Source organism: Thunnus albacares, chromosome 22 (assembly GCF_914725855.1).
Source record: "Thunnus albacares chromosome 22, fThuAlb1.1, whole genome shotgun sequence".
NCBI lineage: Eukaryota > Metazoa > Chordata > Actinopteri > Scombriformes > Scombridae > Thunnus > Thunnus albacares.
This window is the reverse complement of record NC_058127.1, coordinates 25780889-25802141: the sequence shown is the minus strand read 5'-3', so window position 1 is coordinate 25802141 and position 21253 is coordinate 25780889. Positions and strand designations below refer to the sequence as shown.

Below are 21253 nucleotides of genomic sequence, written 5' to 3'. Positions count from 1 at the left end.
TATTTAGCGGGTTTGGCCAGGTGCTCAGCCACACAGGACATCAGACAGCGCTGTAGTGATCCTTGTCTACCTGTGGGGGACGCTGTAACAGCAGAGAAGAGGAAGGTTACCACTGTTTCCTCTCCAAAAAGAGAGACACCACTATCACCTGAATGGAGCACACTGAGGAAAAAGACAGAGGATTCTGTGAGTTCAAGCCAAACTTCTGTATCTTCATATCAATACGTTTGTGTGATCCGCTAACATAATAACTTCCTAATGATTTTGATTTGATCCTTTAAAAGTCTGTCTGTCTGTAAGATGACAAATCATGCAACCAAACAACATTCTGATTAGTAATGCATCTGATGTACAGTTTTTATCATCCCCTTTGTTTTGTTATGTGTAACCTTTGAAATTTCTAGAGGGCTGATTGTCATGGACTGCCTCCTACCCCTCAAGTCCATGTAAGTGTGAAATCTAACAGCATGCAACCTATAATAAAAGTTGACCAGTGGCATTGCTCTCATGACTAACAAGATGAGCTTCCTCACATGACATGCTAAAAGCTGCACTAGGAACAGTTTTTATGTAAAAATCCAGATTTATGGCTGTACCATTCCACCAAATGGAAATTTGGAATGAAAAAGCACATTTCCCAAAAACTGAGCTTGAAAATTAGAATTAGGATTTGAACAATGTTTGGTGGCACCTCATGAGTTTGTAATGTCAGTGGGATTTCAGAGGTTAAACTTTACACAATTCACAGAGTTTCCAAACTGTATGGGAAACTACTGGGTGCTTTAACCAAATTAAGAAACCAGGTTGTTTAACAAGAACATCCTGGTAGCACTTACTGGTAATTGCAGCCACCAATGTGCAAAGTAACCTAGTGCAACTTTAAATACAATACAGAATGTAATTATTGTAATAATGATGCTGGCTCTGCTTTGTTGGAATGGGTATCATGCCAGCAATGAAGGATTGCTACAATCATGTCCAACAATCATTAATGATTTACTTACTCTGCTGGCTTCTGTAGATGGGAGCCTGCTTCTCCAAAGTCTTCAATGGCTGTCCCCTTAAAATCCACTGTGCTGTCACCTGGATTTTCCCCAAGACAAGAGGTGAGAAGACTGATCAGTCAATTGATGGAGTTTTTGTTTCAAAACAGAGTAAAGGGAACTTTGATGGCCAACCCTTACATGTGTATTATGGTCTCATTTGTGCAATAAAAATCCTACTCTTTGTTCCTCTACAAACATTTTTCCTACTTAGACCAGTACCTTATTCTTGGGGCAGAAGAGGGCATCTACACACTCAACCTTAATGAACTTCATGAGGATACACTAGAGAAGGTAAGAAAACAATTGATCAAAGTATTCAATATAAGTGAAACAGTGAAACTTAGATTGCTCTTTTACAAAAAGTGGATTAAAAATGGAAAGAATATGATTGGAAAATGTGTACTTTTCATGAGTTACAGAATAACACCAGAAAAACAAAGACCACATAATTAAAATATGCATTGTATAAAAATATATACATAGTTCTGCTGAGAGAACTCTCAGTTGGGCACTGACTGACAAAACCTAGAGGAGGATGATTGAGAGGAAAAACCTGACTGATCTAAACATAAGTAGTGCTTTGTAATTGGACACCATATTGCAGCAAAATATGGCTCATCTGTGTACACCTTAGTTCAAAGACCAATGATCAGAATGGAGGCATTTGCCAATTGGGGATCTTCATATTCAGGATGAGTAATGTAGATAATGTGCTGGTTGAGGAACAGTAGATCAGTTCCCCGAGGTCTGCAAGGTTTCCTTAAGGATTTAGGGAATTGTTCTATGTAGGTGTTGGGATCTGCTAATGCTGTCCTTTGTCTTTGATTCTGTTGACGATTGAATGCCAGTCAAGGCAGATTGCCGCCCACCTAGAGCCTGGTTCTACTTGAGGTTTCTTCCCATTAAAGGGGAGTTTCTCCTTGCTGCTGTTGCCAAGTGCTGCTCATGGGGGAATTGCTGGGTCTCTGTACAATGCCTGTGATGCAGGCATTGTACAAGACTTTTGAGGTGAAGAGGTAGCTCAGTCTAAAGGCGCAGCTCTTGATTTACAAGACAACCAACCCTTACTTGAGCTCTTGGTAGTGACTGAAAGAATAGAATTAGGGATACAAGTATCAGAAAAAAGTTCCCCTCACAGTCTGTCTGGGCTCACACTAAGGGAAAGATTGGGAAGGCTAGAGATCTAGAAGGGCAGCACTGAAAGGAGCCAGTTGAGGTGGTTTGGGTCTCTGATCAAGATGTCTCCTGGACGCTTCCCTGTGGAAGTATTCCTGGCATATCCAGCTGGGAAGAGACACTGGTTCAGACCTTGAACACAACAGAGGGACTGCGTATCCCATCGGCCTAGGAACACCAAAGGATCCCTCAGGAAGAGCTGAAAAAATGGCTAGGAAAAATGACATCTTGGCTATTTGCTTGGCTTTTGAAATGGTTTTGAAGGGGTCAGAACTAAACTAAATCACTAAATCACCAAACTGGAGATATGAGGTGAACCTAAGAGCAGTTAAACTGTGCAGATGTGTGTAGTGTATAATATCACACAGCACACAGCACATGGTAAATCTTAGCGGATTGTCCTGTGTTGATTTTCTTTTCCCTCTTTCCACAGTTGATCCCTCAGCGATGTACGTGGCTGTATGTAATGAACAACGTACTGATGTCTGTTTCAGGTAACAAATCCATTCATATGTGCTGTACCTCATCTGCTGCTTTAGGTTGTTAACATGTTGTCTAAACATGTATCTATCTTGCAGGGAAGTCTTCCCAGCTTTACTCCCACAGTCTGACAGCTCTGTTTGAACAGAAAATTCAGAAAGAAAATGTGCAGAAGAAACACAGCAGTCTGTCACTCAGCACCAGCCGCTTCACTGAAAGGATCAACCCAAGGTAAGACAGGACGGTGTTTGTCCAACTGACAAGTTCTGATGGAGTATACTGCTGCCTTAAGTGGCAGCTATAGTTGTTTGTCTTTGTCAAAGATGTTCTTAATGAACTGTGTATTCTCTCATTCTCTCCACAGAAAGTTTGCCGTATCTGTGAAGATTCCTGACACTAAAGGCTGTAGGAGATGTAGTGTAGGTAAGTGATGCAGAATTTACTCTACTGCATGTCTGTTCAGTAATAACAACAGTCACTCAACCTTACTTCTTTCTCTCAGCAAGAAACCCATACACAGACAGTACATTTCTGTGTGGGGCAGTTCCATCTGGCCTGGTTCTACTATTGTGGTATGAGCCCCTCCAGAAGTTCATGCATCTAAAGGTTTGTAAAGAGATGTTAGATTTTAAATGGTTGGTTGGTTGTGGATTAATCTAAGGACAAAAGCTAAAATGTGAAACATTGAATATTAGCCCTATCCTTGTCGGGGTTCATCTAAAATGCTAGTATCTTCCTTGAAACCCTCAAACTGATGACATGCTTATTATAATGTAATCTGACTCTTCCTCTTTCTGTCACCATCTGTTTTGCTTGTAGCACATAACGTTAAGGCTACCGGACTCCCTGCCAATATTTGAGCTGCTGGTGTTGGTGACGGATGAGTTCCCCCAGCTGTGTGTTGGGGTGAAAGACTGTAGTAATGGGAAACCCTCAACCAGCCAACAGCTCAAGTTTGATATTATAGAGCTGAACGGCACACCTATTTCAGTACCAGGTAGGATGGACTGCTGTGTTTCTCCACTGGCTGTTAATAGAGCTTAAAGCCACCATGTGTAGAATTTAAAAATAATCAACTTCTTCCCCGTCTCGTAATTTAAACCCAACCACAGCTTTGTCATACTACCACTCATTTTTAAACCGTGATGATTGTCTTGTGTTTGGTTAGTTTTTATTTTGTCATGTCTTGAGCCACTGATAAATGTTAGTTTGACTTGACTTAATTTGAATTTATAATAAACAAGAAAACAAACAAACAAACAAACAAGTGGAGTATAAATAAATGTCTGTTCTTAATCTCTCAATGTTTCAATGTCTCAATGCAGAAAGTGGAGCACTCAGGGCAGTACAGGTAACCCAGTTGGACAGGGACACTGTTCTCATTGCATTAGAACGTAAGTCATTTCCATCTCAAGAAATATCACAAATCTGCCAGCCATCTTTCAAACTGATAATATACTCTCATGATTTGAACTCAACAGAAACTGTTAAGGTTGTGAACCTACAAGGGCTTCCATCCAAAGAGCTGGCTGCCGAGATGGCCTTTGACTTCCCCATTGAAACTCTAGGTAAAAACAATCACCTCAAAAATGTATTTGAATGCAGTGAATCAGACTTGATGTTCCTGCTGACAGCTGAATGACATGACATGTTCTCACAGTTTGCTTACAGGATAGTGTGCTGGCTTTCTGGAAGCATGGCCTTAAAGGGAAGAGTTTTCATTCGAATGAGGTGATTATGTTACAAGATTGATGTCAGGCTGGGACTGAGGTGTTTTTGGCATGGGTTTTTCATTCATTCAAGTTAATAGTTGCATGATGTCAATGAAAAGGTGAATTGTATTTGCAGGTAACACAAGAAATTACAGATGAGAGTCGAGTATTCAGAGTTTTAGGAACAAACAGGTATGTTGGCATTTGTCTTCCAAAATCAATCGTTCACTGGTGATAAAATAGTATTATTAATAGTAGTAGTAGTATAGCTGTTGGTGATAGAAGTAAGCGTGACGTTTTTTGCCCCTTTTTTTCTTGACTTCCTACAGGGACATCATCCTTCAGAGCACACCAACAGATGACCCCTCCGCACTGAGCAATGTGTACATTCTGACTGGACATGAAAGCAGCTATTGAGAGAAATGGGTCAGCTTGTAGTAGTAGAGGTCGGATGTTGCAGATCTTCAAAATCCCATTGGAGGGGATTGCAGATTTGTTCTATAACGCTGTGTGGAAATGACTGAAGCTGTAACTGACACCAGCACCAACTGCCACCAACAACTCCCACCAACTATATGCTGTGAAAAAGAAATGTCGTCATGGGATTCAGTTGCTAAACTATATTCAGTAGACCTTTTTCACGGCAAACCTTTTGACTTGTCAAGTAAGGAAAAACACAGGTGTAAATAATAACACTAATAGTAATGATGGCTCCATTTCTTTAAATGTCCCATTAAGTCATGTCAGTGGGCATACCACTCACTGACACATTACGAGAGCTGGAACTGGCTCACTTAAATGCAATGCAGTCATTGTTAATGTTATTAATTTCATCTGTGCTTTTCCTCCTTTGACTAGTCAAAAGGTTTGCTGTGTAAAGGGTCTATTGGGCAACGCATGTACAAGAGAGACTTGATAAAGGCTAAGTGAGTTTCTAATTCTTGGGTGTGTTACTTAAAGCTGCAATAATTTTCATGTAAAAACAACTGCTCTTACCAGCTTAAATCAGTGTGACTGCAACAGACAATACAGTTCCATTCATGCTGACTGAAATGATGTACCCTCATTGCCCAGATTAGATTCTACTGTCACTATGGACCACTGACTGTAGAAAGACATGAACATAACATCTGTGACTCATAAATTTCTCAAGGGATGTGTTGAAGCTTTCATCTGGATGCAGCTTAACGCATTTGGGCCCTACTCGGTCTTTGGGTTTAGTACATTGATAGAAAATCTTAAAACAGTAAAGGTCTCAGTATGCTTCAAGTGAACTTGATGTTAAGACGTGTTTCTAACCACTTCTAAAGGCCAAACTCTTTAACCTGTTCTAAATGGCCACACTCAAAGGCGGGGTGAGAACCCTGCTATCATAGAGTAAAGACAAATTAGGATAACAGTGCACATTTCTGACAGTCTCTCCTCAAAGGCATTCATGGTGTATCACTCAGTTGAAAAGTTACAGAAGTAGTTGTGTGAAAAATGAAAGGAGGGGATGATTGTTGTCTGTTTGGAAAAGTTACAGAACCTGTTGACCTCTGCCGTACATCAATTCAGCTGTCAGAGAGTAGGTTTCAGATGCAACCAAGTGATCTGACAAAGACTTTGTTTGAAGCACGCTGAAACCTTTAGTCACCAAACCAAACGTGGAAAAGCACCAATAGATATCCCTTATAGGTTCGTCCTAACTCAAAAAACAGTGATTATGACAATGTTGTTGGACTTAAAGTTATAATCCTTAAGATATCCATCCTGGTTGATTTGGTGACATCTGTGGTTACTGGTGGTAGCAGCAAGTGTGGTTTAATAGCCTACTACAGGTCCCAGAATTCTGGGGGCAGCAAACAGTCATTGAGCACCTACTTTGTCAGAAAAACAACTGAGGAACAAATGGTGTATCTGTTTACAAAGCAGAAAAAACAAACACGTTGTTTTAATTGAGAAGTCAGTCAATAATAATTGGAACCAAAATCTGATTTCAGTCTACACAAAGTGTGAGTAGTTATCCACCCAACAGCAGGACACAGTAAAAGGAGTTGGTCGAGCATGGTTAGGCATTTTGAATCCCATGTAGGAATGGCGGACTACGCCACTAACAATGAAAATGACTATGTAGAGGAGTAATTAAACATTGTAAATCCATTGAAAGGTTATTGAAGAAAGAAATGCAGACTAAATAGTATCATAAATTGGGTTTGATTTAATTAAAATCTGAAGGATAATAACTTAAACTAACACCTCTTGCTGTAATGATTAAAGGAATAATTGATCAAAGTTTAGTTTGTAGTTTGCTACAGAGAGAACAGCAGCTTTAGTCCATGAAAATTCAACAGTTAGCATGAGGTTTTTACTGGGATACTGTGTGTTGCTGTATGCTAACTGGTGTTTAAATTATTAGCCAGTATATTAGTAGATACTCATTTATCCTAAAATATGGAAAGAAACACCCAGTATAGACTTATGTTTCAGGTTTTTGGAAAGAAACCCTCTATAAGAAAATGCACTATTTTGTTGGGGCTTGGCAGCAGGACTTTGGCTCTAAATATTGTTGTCCATGAAACAGGTCAATGATATTAAGAATGTTAGTTTGAATGTTACAAAGAGTGGGCAGATTTCAGTTACCTTTTCAAATGTATATTTAACCAAGATCGTATAGGCCTAATTTGTGAAAAACACATTTAAAGGTATTTTGAAGACTATGAATGTGCTAGCTTAGTAGCATTTACATGTGCGAGTATCTCAGGGCTGAGATACTGTTCAAGTTCCCCCTGGGTGCCATTTTCAACAGACAACATGCACAATAGCCAAACACAGCTTTAACCTGTGACTCTATATGTCCCCTCTCCATCTCCTTTATTGATAATTCAACTTACACATAGAAACAATGTACATTTGATTATATTAAGTGCCATAGAAATGCTATTAAATTGTAATTAAATTGTCTGTTTGACTAAAATGTAAATGCCACTACATTAAAGTTTTTTTGTGTAATGATATTTATGTTATTTATGGAAAGGGAACTATATAAGTAAACACCCATACCAGAGAGATACTTGAAGAACATAATATGCATATAGCTTTTTGTTTTTAAGATTTTTTTAAATTGTTATTGTTTATACATTTGGTGTATATAACTATTCAGTATGCTCTTACAGTGTGGAGGTTGTAATATGCAACAGATTTAGATATATTTCATTGCTATAACTACAAAGATTCACTTCTAGCCTCAACAGAGACTTGGTGAGATGCCAGAAACAGTCATACAGTCTATGTTTGTGGTCACTTTGACTGGGGTGACTACTGATGGTCCGTAAACAGGTTATAGTACATGTGTTCTCAGATAAACCAAAATAAACTTTATTTTCCATTCCGGAAGAGAGAAATCAACAATCTGTGATTATATGGATGATGTGATGTTTTTGGCTCTTTGACAAGAGTTAGCTCTAAGGAGGTGTCATTTCACTTGACAATATGATGATTAAAATGTGTTTTCTCAGTCCATTTTTAAAATTATATTTACCTTATTATATGCTTTGTTGTCAAGTACATACTTACAAAATAAAGCAGTCATCAAGAGTATATAAGGCCACCAACACAAACAAAAATCAGTTGTATTTTCAGAAGATATTTTGTGTTACCACTGGCGGACTCAGGGATGGTGAGATGGGGCACACAGGGTGCCCACACAAAAGAGAAAACATACCAAAATTCTGTAATGACTGTCTAGTTATGGGTAAATCAGGATATATGGCCCTCATGATTGCCCTTTCAGTGGAGGAAAATGTTATAGTGCCCTGTATAGAACCCCCACAAGATGTGATGCAGTGTCCTATGAGTTGCCATTGTAATGGAGTGAGCTGGAGGTTGGATGGAGTAAACTGGCAATTATGGTAGAAATTAATGTATCCTTCTTTATGTCACTGACCATTAAGAAAATAAAGCACCCTTAAAAACATTTTTTAGTTGTTGTAGCTGACATTATACCATTCAGGTGATTTTGGCACAGTATTACTCACTAGTTTGCTCAGTCACACCCCTTCAGATTGTTTTATTGTCTTTGCGTCAGTGCAGTCTAAGCTAACAGTGACAACTGCATCAGTTGAGCAATCGTTCTCCAAACTGAAGCTGATCAAGACCCAGCTTAGAAAAAGACAATCTCAGATCTTCTTCTGCTGTCCATTGAGAGAGATGTCCGAATCACCCTATAAAATGTTCATCTTAATTGGGGATGTAGCCTTATTACCAAACATGCATCATTGTTCTCTGTTGATAGGGACCCACTGAATGTATTGGGTGCCCTTTATATTTTTTTGCCCCTGCCCCTCACACAGCCTGAGTCCGTCACTGTCCCTTACATTTCTGCAGACTCATATTAGCACAGAACTGGAAACTTTTCAAGGTCCAACGAAGCAACAGTTATATGTATGTACAATCATTATGATTCATTTTCACATTAAATGTAGTTGAGGTTCTTCCAGATGACATTGCTGTTGCTGACATATTATTTCATCAATTTATTTTTGTTGAATAAACCAATATATAATTATCAGTCTTGTGATTAATCAACCCTGATGTTGATTCAAGAATTATCAATTAAGTTGGTTAATCGATGATTTGAAAATGGCACAAACGCAACCTTATAAATTATACACTGTTTGACATTCAACTTGAATGCAGCGCCAACCTAATGTTTGAGTTTAATGAATCACAATTCCAAAAAAGAATCAAGTTTTCAAAGATGTTATAACTCAGTTTTTAAAAGATCCAACACAGGTATGTAGTGTTTACAATACATTATTCCACCCAGCTGGTGGCGGTAATGAAACAGGAGCCATTTAAGAACAAGAAGGAAGAAGAAGCATCACGGGTGCAGCAGTACCGCCATTTCACTTTTCATTCATTGGCGTCGAGGCCTACATCATTTCGTAGGTGAGTTAGATAAAATAAGTTCAAAACAGGCGGTGAAATACATTTTAGGAAGTTGGTGAAGCATAACTGTCCTCGTAGTTTTGTTAAATATGCCATAATGGAACGACGTGGGCTGAATTAGCGGGCGGACGTTAGCTAGTGAGATGTTACATTAGAACGCCATTACACTAAACTATGGACGGACGTAGCAGTATTGCGCACACTACACTATCTACCAAAGTTTATCATTTCAGATTGAGTTAACATTGGCGTCAAGCTAGTCAGCTTGTAATTAATGTATCATAATAATGACACGACTTGAACTGTTAGTGTTAGCTAGCTAGAAGAACTTGTTCGCTTGTGTTAGGTTTCTGTTTGCTTATCTACGTTGCTGACGTCAGAATCCAAACCAACGTCTCGTTCAAAACAACTGAGGTGTAAATACTGACGGTTTATGTTGATCAATCCCCCTTCACTTTGGATTACTTTGGAAAAATGTATTGTTTGCATCCTCTGAATAGGACAGGAATCGCTGTTCGCACTTCTATCCGATTAGTTTGTTTATTATTTTGACCAAACTTTATATTGACAAACCCAAATTCTTTGGCAAACAGCCAAACTTTTCAGAGCTGAGTGTCCATGTCAAACAATACATTCCTTCAATATCTGAATGTACAAGCTGTTAAATAGTATAATCACTGTGAACTTAACAAGATATTTATTTAACTTTTTATTTTTTGTATTGCAACCTTTTGTCCCCCTGTCGTGTTTGTGACAGCGGTCTCGAGTTCTGTATACAAAGTGCTGTAAAAACAAACAGAAGAAAAAACTAAAACCAACGTCTAGTGCGCATAAGTTTACAGAAGTTATTCTTTTAAGCACATATTAAATGTTAAACGGAATTTCAGAGCAGGTAAATTGTCAGTGTTAAGTTACAGACAAATAGGTAGTAGTCAGCCTGGTCGCATTCCTCTCTATTCAGGAAGGCTGTCTTAATTCTTATAATTTTCTTTGTGTGTTGCATGTTTTTAATGCTGTAGCACTTTGAGTTTCACTACAAATGAAAAGTGCTGTACAAATTAAAGGTATTATTTACTTATTTATTTATTACAGATGAGGCTCTCGCTTTAGAATGTTTAGCTCATCTATACAGAAGGAACAGCTCGTTTTACCTGTGTTTGACCCTTTCATACAGAAGTGTTTCTCAGTTTAGTAGCATCTTTTCTAGTTTTGAACATTAAGTACTGCTTGGTGTGTGTGTGTGTGTGTGCACTAATGAGTGACACATTGTAAGGTAAGTCTGTGTACCTCCAAATGACATACATCTACCACATCAAATAGTTGTGGTCTGAATCAAATCCCCTTAAAAGTCTCATACACTCTTAAACAGTCTAATAGACTTGCAACAAATTCTGTCTTCATGAATGTTTGAGTGTACGGTTTTTATTTATTGGGCATCGATTCAACTTCACAAATTATTTAATTAAGTCCAGTCTTTATATACAACTTTTATCTACCTTCACAGCGTAAATGGGGATGGAAAAAAGTAAAATAATGCATCATAATTCAACACCACCACAAAAGACCACCTCCAAAATGACTATAAAGTTTCATTAACACCTGTGTTTATTTCAGAATTTAAATAGAGGATAAACCCCTCTAGATGCACCATATGGTTTTCAAGGGGGAAAATAAAAGTTACAACATTTAAACAAAACAAAATACATCAGTAACAATAATGATAATACATTAAATGATACAATAAACAATAGTAACGTCAACATGGACGTACACATAAGGGCTCTCCCACCCTCCCAAACCCCACTTGCTACATCTGTTACACAAATCATCTGCACAAAGAATGAAATAAAATAAATGAATACATCAAATAACATTATGTCAAAGTACAGAGTCTACTTATGAACAAAAATGAAAGTACATACAATCAAAAACAAGAACAGATAGATTTAAGGTAAACAAGCAAAGAAGTTTTGAAGTTATGGAAAGAAGTCATTGATCTGAGTGAGTTACTGAATGTGTTTTAAACCTAAAAGCACATACAACCAACCAAATACAACCAAAAGATATTTTAAGTATAAAGGATAGTTAACAGAAATGCATTTGAAAAGAAAGAGCAACCGATGAAAACATCTCCTAGAGTGACAGCCAGTGGTAGCCAGTTCAGTGTGTTGGACATCAAAGGACACCTCAGGACTACAAATATTACTGTAGACTACATTTAAAGGCAGAAGATGGGATTCAGAGGTGTTCTGGTGTATGATATCACCATAATCAATAATGAGAAATAAAAGCTGTTGGACAATTCATTTTCTTATTTGGAGAATAGAACAACAGGTTCAGAAAAAAACTGAACAGTTGACCCTTTGTGACCTGTGTGCTGTCTTAAGGCAGGTTCTAAATGTTCCTATCCTCCTAGTGTATTTATGAATTGCACCATTTCATTGTTCACTGGCAGGCAGTGGGTGATTGTCTCATTTTTAAATAATCATTAAATAGCGGTTGTGGTTATACAGTTGTAATTGACATGTTTTTCTGAATCTTCTAGGATACACAGAGCTTCATCATGGTGAAAATTTTTATTGGCAACCTTGCCTGCAACACCACACCTGAGGAGCTGCGTGAACTCTTCGAAAAGTATGGTAAAGTCTCAGAGTGTGACATTGTCAAAAACTATGGTTTTGTGCACATGAACAACATATCTGAAGCAGAGGAGGCCATTAAAAATCTCCACCAGCACCAGTTGCACGGCTGGCGCATGAACGTGGAGATGAGCAAAGGGAGACCCAAGTCCACCACTAAGCTGCATGTCAGCAACTTAGGTGAAGGGGTCACCAGTGAAGTTCTGCGGGGCAAGTTTGAGGAGTTCGGCACGGTGGTGGAGTGCGATATAGTGAAAGACTTCGCCTTTGTTCACATGGAACGAATGGAGGACGCCATGGACGCCATCAATAAGCTGGACAACACAGCCTTCAAAGGTGAACTCTTGGGCGGGGGAGAGCTAGTTGTCTTTGCTGTCCATAGATACGAATTTGGATTCTATTCTGTCGCCGTAGAGCTCTCCTGACAAATAACAGCCACTAGCTGATATTTTTCCACATAAAGAGAAAAAGAATGGCTAACCTAAGCCTTAATTGACCAGATGGACTGAAAGTAATCACTTGTAAGTTTGGCAGTGTCTCTTGTAAAAACCAGTTGCAGTGTACCCGGTGAATAGGCACTGGCATAAAATCCCCTGCACCTGGCGCTGCAGGTTATTACGCTTCGCTCAGTGATTGTCGGTCAAGTGCATTTAACGTGTTTTTTTTTTTTTTTTTTTTTTTTTTAGTCGGCAAGAGCCTTTTCGTGTCAGAACCCCACGTTCTCATGCGTGTCTTCTCTCTCCTTACAAGGCAAGCTGATGAGTGTACAGCTGTCCACCAGTCGGCTTCGCACTGCCCCAGGAATGGGAGATCATACTGGCTGCTATGTCTGCGGGAAACATGGTCATTGGTCGAAAGACTGTCCAGTCGGTCGGAACGGTAGCCACAGTGATGACACGAGAGGTCGCAGCGGCCGGGTCCCCCCACGCGGTCCCCCGGGTTATGGCAGGGGCAGCTACCGGATGGCCAGTCCTCCATCATCTGATTACATGGGTGGCTCTGCGTATAGTCGGGCTAGTTACTTAGGTGGGTTGCCGCCTCCCCCTCGTAGGCTTAGCGGTTACGGCTCTGAGCTGGGGGATCGGTACGGCAGCCGAGCAGCAAGCTCCTATGCTGAGAGGTCATCAGTTTATGACCGTGACCGTCTCTATAGCAGTGTTGACTATTATGAGAAATACAGAGCTCGCCCTTATGGCTCAAGCTATTTCGAGGATCGTCGCATGTCCTATCTCCCCCCTCCCCCACCTCCCTCTTCCTCCCTCTCAAAGCTCTCCTCCAGTATAGATCCATATGACCGTCAGCCACTGCCTCCACCATCATCGGCTGCTGCAGCCGCCGCATACTATGCACGGGACCGCAGCCCGATCAGACGGGTACCAGTCTCCTCAGCGGGCTACACCTATGAGCGAACACGGCTGTCACCAGTGTCTTCCTCCAGGAGCTCCTATCCCGCTCCACGACCCAAGGATCATTACGCGCCACGCTATACGCCTTACTAAAGCCATGGTGCCAAGGTGAGCAACACAGTAAACAAGTATGACAGTTTATTTTAACTGGTCAGTGGGCACTTGGATCTTTTTATCCGTTGTAACTTGCGGACAATAGGCGGGCTAAACCCTGTTTCCTAAAAGGAAATGTTTTGCTCTCTTTCTAGGTCTGTTTGTGAACTGCAGGACTTTTCCCTTGCCGTCATTTCTTCAAGCTTCATGATTCCATCAGTCTGCGTGATGTACAGCAAAACAAAATGTATGAGATGCGGAAATACTGGTTGGAAATCACATTGGCACGTTAAGGTGCCAGTGGCCTGCAGATGAATCGTCCTTACAGTAACACTCACATAATCTGTTTTCAATAAGGAGGATTTGCAAACTGCACTGTTTGACATTTACGATGTATAAAACTTAACTCACTTGCTCTGCATGTTTTCAGCTCAGTTTTAAACATGTCCTCTTTTCTTACCTGTGTTTCTTCCTCACATTAAGCAAATCGTTAAATTTAGCAAAAGTTAATTGTTTGGCTTCTGTTAATGTCATTTAAAAGAAATGTTCTTGTTTCATCAATATGAACATTTTATGTACCTTTTGTTGAATGGTGGAGGGTTAATCCATACAGTTAACTATCAGTTTCCTAGTGCAGTAGAATCTTATCCTGCTCTTGGACACACATCTGACATGTTCTAGGTCTGTTATATGGATGTGGTTAAAGATTTGATGAAAACAAAGCAGAAAAAAAAACAAAAGTTGTGTATCGTTGGGTGGGAAAGAAACTACCCACTGAATCCATACCCATGCAACTTACTTGGCTGAGACTTTAGCTAGGCTATAGAATCACACTTTGCGTTGGAATATAAGTTAAGAAAAAAAAAATCTCTCAAACATTCCAGCCTCTCATTTTTCTAATTTGAATGTAAGTCTACAAAACATTGAATTGCTGAATTTTATAACACTTGTTGAGGTGTTTGCTGATCTGAAGTCAAAATTCTTGAATTAAGTGTCTTTGAGTGACACCAAAACAGGAATGTCGGCTGACATACGTCGTGCAATTAAGTAACACCACGACTATGTTCTCTACATGCCAACGTCGTTGCAGACTTTGCCTTCAGCTGACAACAGAAAAATCTCCTGTCATGTCTTTTTTTGACTTTTTGTCTTGGGTGGATGTTGATTGTGAAACTATATACATACATATAACAGCATAAGCAGATACAGAAATGTGAGGCAAGGACTCAGGGCTTGGGCTGTATGTCAAAGGCACTCGTGTTTTGTTGAAGGTGCCTTTGTTTGTTTTGCATATAGAAGTTGGATTTCAAGTTTGTATTTTTCATACTGTAAAAGTACCAGCATACATTACACATCTAAAATGAATATGATTTTTAATAAAGCCAAAATGATTTTGGTGACACTTGATATTTTTCAGTTTTTTTTGTTTGAAACTGTTTTTACAGTGTCTTAACTTTTGCTGTAGGTGCAGTGGTGGAAATTTTAAAAATCATTTGCTTTTGAGCATGAGGATCATGGTTTTAAAACTGCATCATTTCAAAGGAATTAAACTTGATTATCAGTATGTTGAGAGTGTTTATGGATAAAATAACTAGACAGAACTCAGAAGAAAGACCACATACTTCCTCACAATGATGCCACAGTCTGTACTGATTTACAACACTGACCACAATGGTTTGTTTTAAGTCACCTTTTGGGTTATTACTGTCAGACAATGGGATGAAGTGTGGCAAAATCTCTGATGGTACAAGAAGTAATAGTGTACTGTCTTACTGACTGTACTCTATATCGCACAATCTTTGTGTCTTAACATTTCTTGTCAGTTTTATTGACATCGGGTTAACAGTATTGTTGACCACCAATTTATCCAACAGGATATGCAAACCTACCTACCTACTATTGTCTTTTGAAAACAAAGACATTTTAGAAAAATATTCAGGAACAGTAACACCTTTGTGTCTAGGAATTTGCACCATTGGCTCAATTTGTGGCTGCGTCTTGTTGAGATCTGTGTCAAATTAGTTTAAAGACTTAAATTGTGCCTACATGGTGCATATTCCCAAATGAAGTGTATAAATCAACATTAATCAGACAGCCTCCTGTGTGTGAGCATACACAATGCACTGAAGGCAGCAGTTACGGATTGGGGTGGTCTGTCAATAGGGGTTTAACAGCAAAGTCTTGTGTTTGGGCCATGATGTAAGATCCTGAAAGATATCTACTTGATTGACTTGATTTGGATAGCTGAAACTTCATATTAGCTTCTGATAAACTTTTAAATATAGATTTGGATTTGTGGATTTTGTCCCCCATCGTTTTCATTGTAAGTGCATTATGAAGGAATCTTCTAATGGATAGTATGAACAGGATGGATGATTACAACAAGAAAAACATGTATCAATGTTCATGTGGGCACCTGACTTTTGTTAACTTAAAAATAGTGAACACGTCCTTTAAGATAATATTCCTAATAAGGGATGACCTAGCCTTTTATTGCATGGTTGCGTATTTTCTGTCTCTTGTTTCCGTTGTTGTGTTTTTCATTGGACCATGATGGTGCAGCACTGTGCGCAGCTTCGTGTGTTAGCAGTTAGCTGTAACGTTATGTCTTGCGTTAGTCACAAGCTGGTCACGTAGTACAGCAAGCGAGAAAGCGGCAGTCGCCATTTCATTCTCCGAGACTCCATGGTCAAGACGCAAATTGCAGCTTAAAGAGGTATGGACTCCAATACCACTAAAGGAAAAGAAACAGAACTGTATCTTGATAATCAAAATTAGCCAGCACTCCAGTCAGCAATGTAACCTATAGCTAATAGTTTTACGGATGCACAGGGCTACGTGTTTTGTCACGGCTATTGCTAAAAACGCGTGCAGGAACAAAACTCTTACCAATGAAGACACTATACAAATGGTACCTTGCTTGGCTAACGTTATTTTTGTGAAGTCTGGGGCTTGCTTCTCACCTATGATGTGTGGTTGTGAAGGGAGAAAATATAAGAAGCGATGTTTGCATGGGTTTCGGTAACGCGGGCCCTCTGTTTTGCTACCAAGTTAGCTAAAAAACAATGCAAATCAGGGCTGTTCTGCACACGATACTAGCTATAGGCCTATATACTATATCATATAACCAGTACCGTACCGTCTCTTGCATTAAGACGAAGATTCTGCTATCACGAGCCTGTCACAGTAAATTAAGTGATGATGCGAAAGTAAAAATCGATGAACTCTAGCAAAATGTATACTTGCACAAGTAAATTGATAGGAACCTGTCGGGGTGCAGTGTTACAACCTCAGGTTAGTTAGATGATTACAGTCATTTGTCCGGTCAGCTCTATTGCTGATGTTTAGCCATATCTACACTAATATTCCTCGTATTGATAGTTTGGATGTGTTTTTGGAGACTGGTGATGACACTGTCCTGCCAAAGTCTTTAAGTTTGAAGAAAAGTTTGATTCACAGGTACAAGCTATGGGTTCTTATTGAGTTTGTAATTTGATGGTGTTCAGTTTTTTTTTAAAAAAAGGTACCAGCTATGGGCTCCTCTTTGATACCAACCAATGTGGGAAAAGTTTTATGGATGTGTTTTTCTATTAAAACAGAGAAAGGGATCATTTGAAGCAGCAGCCACCTGTTAAAAGATTTCTTGATGAGAAAAGTTTTTTAGGTTGAAAAAAAAAAAGATTTAAACACACTGATTGAATAAAATTTGAATAAGAAAAACAGCATGTTAGACCTATCAGAAAATATGGCCCTAAATCTGTGGCAGCTGTCCATGTGAACACAATGAGATTTTATGTTTGTTCTCTGTGGTTCCAGAGCTATGAATTGGTACAGAATCCAAAACCACATGATGATTTAAAAAACCCCATAGTGAGCTGCATATGATAGCCACAATGCACACCTGTGGTTAAATTGGCTTAGTGCTATTGTAGGACACAACTACTCAAATCCTTCAGTTGAATTGTCTGTTATTCAGTTTAGTAGAGTGACAATTTTGATGCGATTTTGTTTTATGTCAGAGTTGTGTTGAACAACTGCACAACAATTCTAGTATGGTGAATCAGAAATACTCTGGACACAGACTCTCTCTAGTGCTCATCCCTTGAGCCTTCATTGTTAGCACATTTCATCATATCAAAGATTATGGATGTCATTATCTCCATTCAGGAAGCCTTGTGAATGTATGCAAATTAAGGGTCAAATTTCTGAAATGAAAATAATGGTAATTTGGATCAAGGTCTAATGAACTGGTCAAGCTTTTCATTGAGTCAGTAGAATTATGGTGCTAATAATCTTAATTCCTTCTCTTCTCTTAGTGAAGCGGAAGCTCCACAATGGTGAAAATATTCATTGGGAACCTGTCACCAGACACTACATCCGACGAACTTCGCTCTCTCTTCTCCCAATATGGCAAGATTGCAGAATGCACTATTGTCAAGAACTTTGGCTTTGTGCACATGGATGACAAATCAGAGGCGGAAGAAGCCATTCGCAACCTCCACCATTATGAGCTGAATGGCCAGCCCATGAATGTAGAGTTGAGCCGTGGCAAGTCAAGAGGATCCACCAAACTACATGTTGGCAACATTGCCTGCACCAACCAGGAGCTGAGGGCCAAGTTTGAAGAGTTTGGCTCTGTGGTGGAGTGTGACATAGTAAAAAACTACGCCTTTGTTCACATGGAGCGAATGGAGGATGCCATGGAGGCCATTAATCAGTTAGACAACACAGCATTTAAAGGTGAAATCTCAGGCTGGGCTTAATGGGGAGTGTACCTTATTAACATGCAGTATCAAGAATATTTAATTCTCTTCTTGTGAATTAGTTGGTAAGTTATGGATGCACCGCAGGTAAGTATAAAGAAAGATGAAGGGATAACGGTAAGCTTAAGAGAGTAAGGCAACCCTGAATACTTATTTTAAAGCTGTTATCCGTAATGTCATTGGTTATATCCGTCTGTATGATGGACTGTTGGAAAACACAAATGGGCACCTACTGCAATTTATGATCGACTTGTCAGGTCACACCTGTTCTAGTTAATAATGCAGGAAGAGTCTGTCTGTAAGAGGAAGTAATGAATAACAGATCGTTATCTATATTTTAACCAAATAAACTCAACTGCATAGGCCGCATATACACCAAAACGGACGTGCAAGCGGGTCTTATACTTTATGTGGTTCCTGCACACAGATGTGCTTGTTCATACGTTTGTCGGCATGGTCATAAATTTTAGACTGCACAGACAGTCTGTGTGGCCACTTGACAATATGCTCAGATGACAAAATTTACATCCAACGAACCCTCGTGATGTAAAGGTGTAATTAAAGTATTTTAGTGTCACACTTTTGTTAACTTGCTTCAAGTTTAATACCGGCTGATTCTAATCGCAAGTTTAGAAGCAGCCTTCTAAACAATCTTAAGATTTTTGTGGTAGCGTTAACATCATTTGAAATACGTGTTGCTGCAGAAGATAAAATGTGCGGAAAGTTACGGATTTCAGCTTTAATAACGTGTTTTTTTTTTAATGCTTAAATCATAAGCCATGTCTTAATGTTATTTTTGGAGTGTAAATGCTTCTTTTTAACAAACTGATGGATTGGGAGACTCTTGTATGCCAGGCAGGAAATGTCAAATTTCATATTTAGAATGAATGTAGGCACAAGTCCTTATTGAGTTTTTTCTTTTTAAGGCAAACTGATGAGCGTGAAGCTTTCGACTAGCCGCCTGCGTACTGCGCCGGGAATGGGAGACAGATCGGGTTGTTATCGTTGCGGGCAGGAAGGCCACTGGTCCAAAGAATGCCCTCTAGACCAAAACGGCTACCACAGAAACGGCTCAGAGCCACAGTCTGATGGATACGATGCCTTGAGATTTGGCGGGCGAGGTCGCAACAGGGGTTATCATCCGGGCTTCAGTGGCGATCCGGATTATGGTGGCGACTATGCTCCTGTACATGGTTTTTCCCGGGGTTCTGGTCACAGCAGCAGTGTGGTGGGGTACAGAAGGGGTGCGGGCTACGAGAGTGCAATGAGATACGGGCCGCACCCCGGTTACGGCATAAGCGCTGTGGCTGAACATAGCATGGCTCGGATGTACGGCAGCGAGGCGGCATACAGGAGCAACGGCTCACTCTATGGCGCGGTACCAGCCTACCCGATGCGACGGTCGCCTTACGAGGAAAGAGATCCGTACGGGGTCGTGGACTACTATGAGAAGTACAGGGCCAATTCGTACGGAGGCAGTTATTTCGAGGAACGGCGCGCCGTCCCCTTGCCTGCTCCATCAACATCTTCCTCCACAGCTATAATGAGGGAACGTCTGCCCCCCTCTAGCCTTGACCCGTACGAGTGCCCTCCCCTCCCTCCTCCACCAGCCCCAGTCTCCTCATACTACGCACGTGACCGGAGTCCGATTCGGAGAGTCCCTGCCGAGGCAGATGGATACACATATGAGCGTTCGCGCCTTTCCCCGGTGCCCACCATCCCAAGAAGCTCTACTTATGACCATCCGCGGGATCCCGGCGCTGAGCGGGCACGATATACATACTGACCCTTGTCCCAAACAGCTAGGTGAGAGCTGACTGACATTAAGCGTGTAGGATAGCCTAAGTGCCATTGGAATCACTGAAAATTAAACTTCAAACTGTATATCTTATTGATAATACCAGAGGCAAAAGTCCGCCCTCTGTCTGTGTGAGGCGTGTGGGTAGTAAGGCCCCATTCAAGCTTGTCCATCTTAATACCCAGTGAGTAGGTTTCAATGAGTGGTTGAATGCATTCACATTATGCTTTGATCTCATTCCAGTTTATACTTCAAAGTGCAGCAGTACAACTAATGCTCAGTTGACCTCCTTTCATTGTCCTATTTACATGTTGTGGTATTGGTGCAGCTCTGAGATGGCTCATCCCAAGTGTGGAAGTGCAGGTACTGGGTTTATCTGCAACCCGGTTGACAGTCCCTTCATGATACTGTAAGAACATAATTTTTTTCCCCTCTGAAAGTATCTCTATTGTTCATATACTGTTTAGATTCACTCAATAGAAAAGTATTAAATTAGTGCATGGTGCATGTTTTAAAGGTGAGTCTTATGGTTCCATTCATGAAATTTAATAAATTCTTTTCAGCAGCATTTAATGTATTACAATGTGCATTTTAGTGTATTTGTGTACGTTCACAATGTTACTGTGTATGATCACAATGTTACTTACTTAAATTTAAATACTGTATCAATTGCATTGTTTTACCTGTGGACTGTTCCAAATATCGACCCACACAGAGTAAAGAAACGGTTAGACTTTTTTTTAATTTGGGTTATCAGACCTGTTGTGAAATTAGTTGAAGAAACTCTTAATCAAGCTGCATTGTGATCCTTATTTTCTTTTTCAGTAGAGGCAATACTTACATGAATTAGATTTTTCTTGCGGTAATAAATATGAGGCTTTACATCTTGAACATATTTTGTAGTTTCATTATGAATATGACCTCAATTTCCTATGCTGTCTGTCTTGATTTGTAACTTAGGTTAAAATTAAAATTTGTCTAAAGTCAGAAGACTGTGTGTGCGTGTGTGTGTGTGTGTGTGTGTGTGTGTGTATTGTGCTGAGTCAACTTGTATTTTTTCAAATTGTAAATTGCAACAGTCAATCAAAATAAAAGAACATTATACTACATGGATCCCTTCATTCCAAAAAAGAAAAAAGCGTGATCCCAGGTAAATGCCATTTGTTTTTATGACTTCATGAACCATAGCAACTGAAGTGTAAGCACATACT

The 21253-nt window shown here is 39.8% G+C and overlaps 3 protein-coding genes across 9 annotated transcripts in view; all 3 read left to right on the top strand.

Moving 5' to 3' along the window:
- map4k2 (mitogen-activated protein kinase kinase kinase kinase 2) overlaps nucleotides 1–7797 on the top strand; it is a 46956-nt gene extending 39159 nt beyond the window's left edge. For all 4 annotated transcript variants that reach the window (XM_044341235.1, XM_044341233.1, XM_044341234.1 and 1 more), the window contains 14 exons: nucleotides 8–186; nucleotides 405–446; nucleotides 1022–1106; nucleotides 1258–1337; nucleotides 2656–2716; nucleotides 2801–2933; nucleotides 3067–3125; nucleotides 3205–3308; nucleotides 3522–3699; nucleotides 4028–4096; nucleotides 4184–4270; nucleotides 4363–4433; nucleotides 4551–4606; nucleotides 4744–7797. In XM_044341235.1, coding sequence (XP_044197170.1) covers nucleotides 8–186; nucleotides 405–446; nucleotides 1022–1106; nucleotides 1258–1337; nucleotides 2656–2716; nucleotides 2801–2933; nucleotides 3067–3125; nucleotides 3205–3308; nucleotides 3522–3699; nucleotides 4028–4096; nucleotides 4184–4270; nucleotides 4363–4433; nucleotides 4551–4606; nucleotides 4744–4831 — 1292 coding nt within the window. In that variant the 3' untranslated portion in view covers nucleotides 4832–7797. The remainder of the gene's footprint in view (nucleotides 1–7; nucleotides 187–404; nucleotides 447–1021; nucleotides 1107–1257; nucleotides 1338–2655; nucleotides 2717–2800; nucleotides 2934–3066; nucleotides 3126–3204; nucleotides 3309–3521; nucleotides 3700–4027; nucleotides 4097–4183; nucleotides 4271–4362; nucleotides 4434–4550; nucleotides 4607–4743) is intronic.
- Nucleotides 7798–9208: 1411 nt separating this feature from the next.
- LOC122973596 (RNA-binding protein 4.1-like) lies at nucleotides 9209–14888 on the top strand. 3 transcript variants are annotated; one of them, XM_044341259.1, is made up of 4 exons: nucleotides 9237–9343; nucleotides 11889–12318; nucleotides 12733–13496; nucleotides 13637–14888. In XM_044341259.1, the coding sequence occupies exons 2-3, from the start codon at nucleotides 11907–11909 to the stop codon at nucleotides 13479–13481; spliced, it is 1161 nt and encodes a 386-aa protein (XP_044197194.1). In that variant the 5' UTR covers nucleotides 9237–9343; nucleotides 11889–11906; the 3' UTR covers nucleotides 13482–13496; nucleotides 13637–14888. The 3 variants fall into 3 exon arrangements, with proteins under 3 accessions (XP_044197196.1, XP_044197194.1, XP_044197195.1); XM_044341260.1 differs by having other exon boundaries at nucleotides 9238–9339; XM_044341261.1 differs by lacking the exon at nucleotides 13637–14888 and having other exon boundaries at nucleotides 9209–9343; nucleotides 11889–12763.
- Nucleotides 14889–15851: 963 nt separating this feature from the next.
- LOC122973595 (RNA-binding protein 4.1-like) lies at nucleotides 15852–21149 on the top strand. Of its 2 annotated transcripts, none has more exons than XM_044341257.1 (3): nucleotides 15852–16197; nucleotides 17798–18221; nucleotides 19171–20495. In XM_044341257.1, the coding sequence occupies exons 2-3, from the start codon at nucleotides 17816–17818 to the stop codon at nucleotides 20028–20030; spliced, it is 1266 nt and encodes a 421-aa protein (XP_044197192.1). In that variant the 5' UTR covers nucleotides 15852–16197; nucleotides 17798–17815; the 3' UTR covers nucleotides 20031–20495. The 2 variants fall into 2 exon arrangements, with proteins under 2 accessions (XP_044197192.1, XP_044197193.1); XM_044341258.1 differs by having other exon boundaries at nucleotides 15855–16197; nucleotides 20371–21149.
- Nucleotides 21150–21253: the final 104 nt, after the last annotated feature.

Bases quoted from the DNA above. Each gene is read 5' to 3' on its own strand.
- LOC122973596 (XM_044341259.1), top strand. From the start codon at position 11,907: ATGGTGAAAATTTTTATTGGCAACCTTGCCTGCAACACCACACCTGAG. The intron at 12,319-12,732 runs GTGAACTCTTGG...TCTCCTTACAAG, and splicing joins GGACAACACAGCCTTCAAAG to GCAAGCTGATGAGTGTACAG.
- LOC122973595 (XM_044341257.1), top strand. From the start codon at position 17,816: ATGGTGAAAATATTCATTGGGAACCTGTCACCAGACACTACATCCGAC. The intron at 18,222-19,170 runs GTGAAATCTCAG...TTTCTTTTTAAG, and splicing joins AGACAACACAGCATTTAAAG to GCAAACTGATGAGCGTGAAG.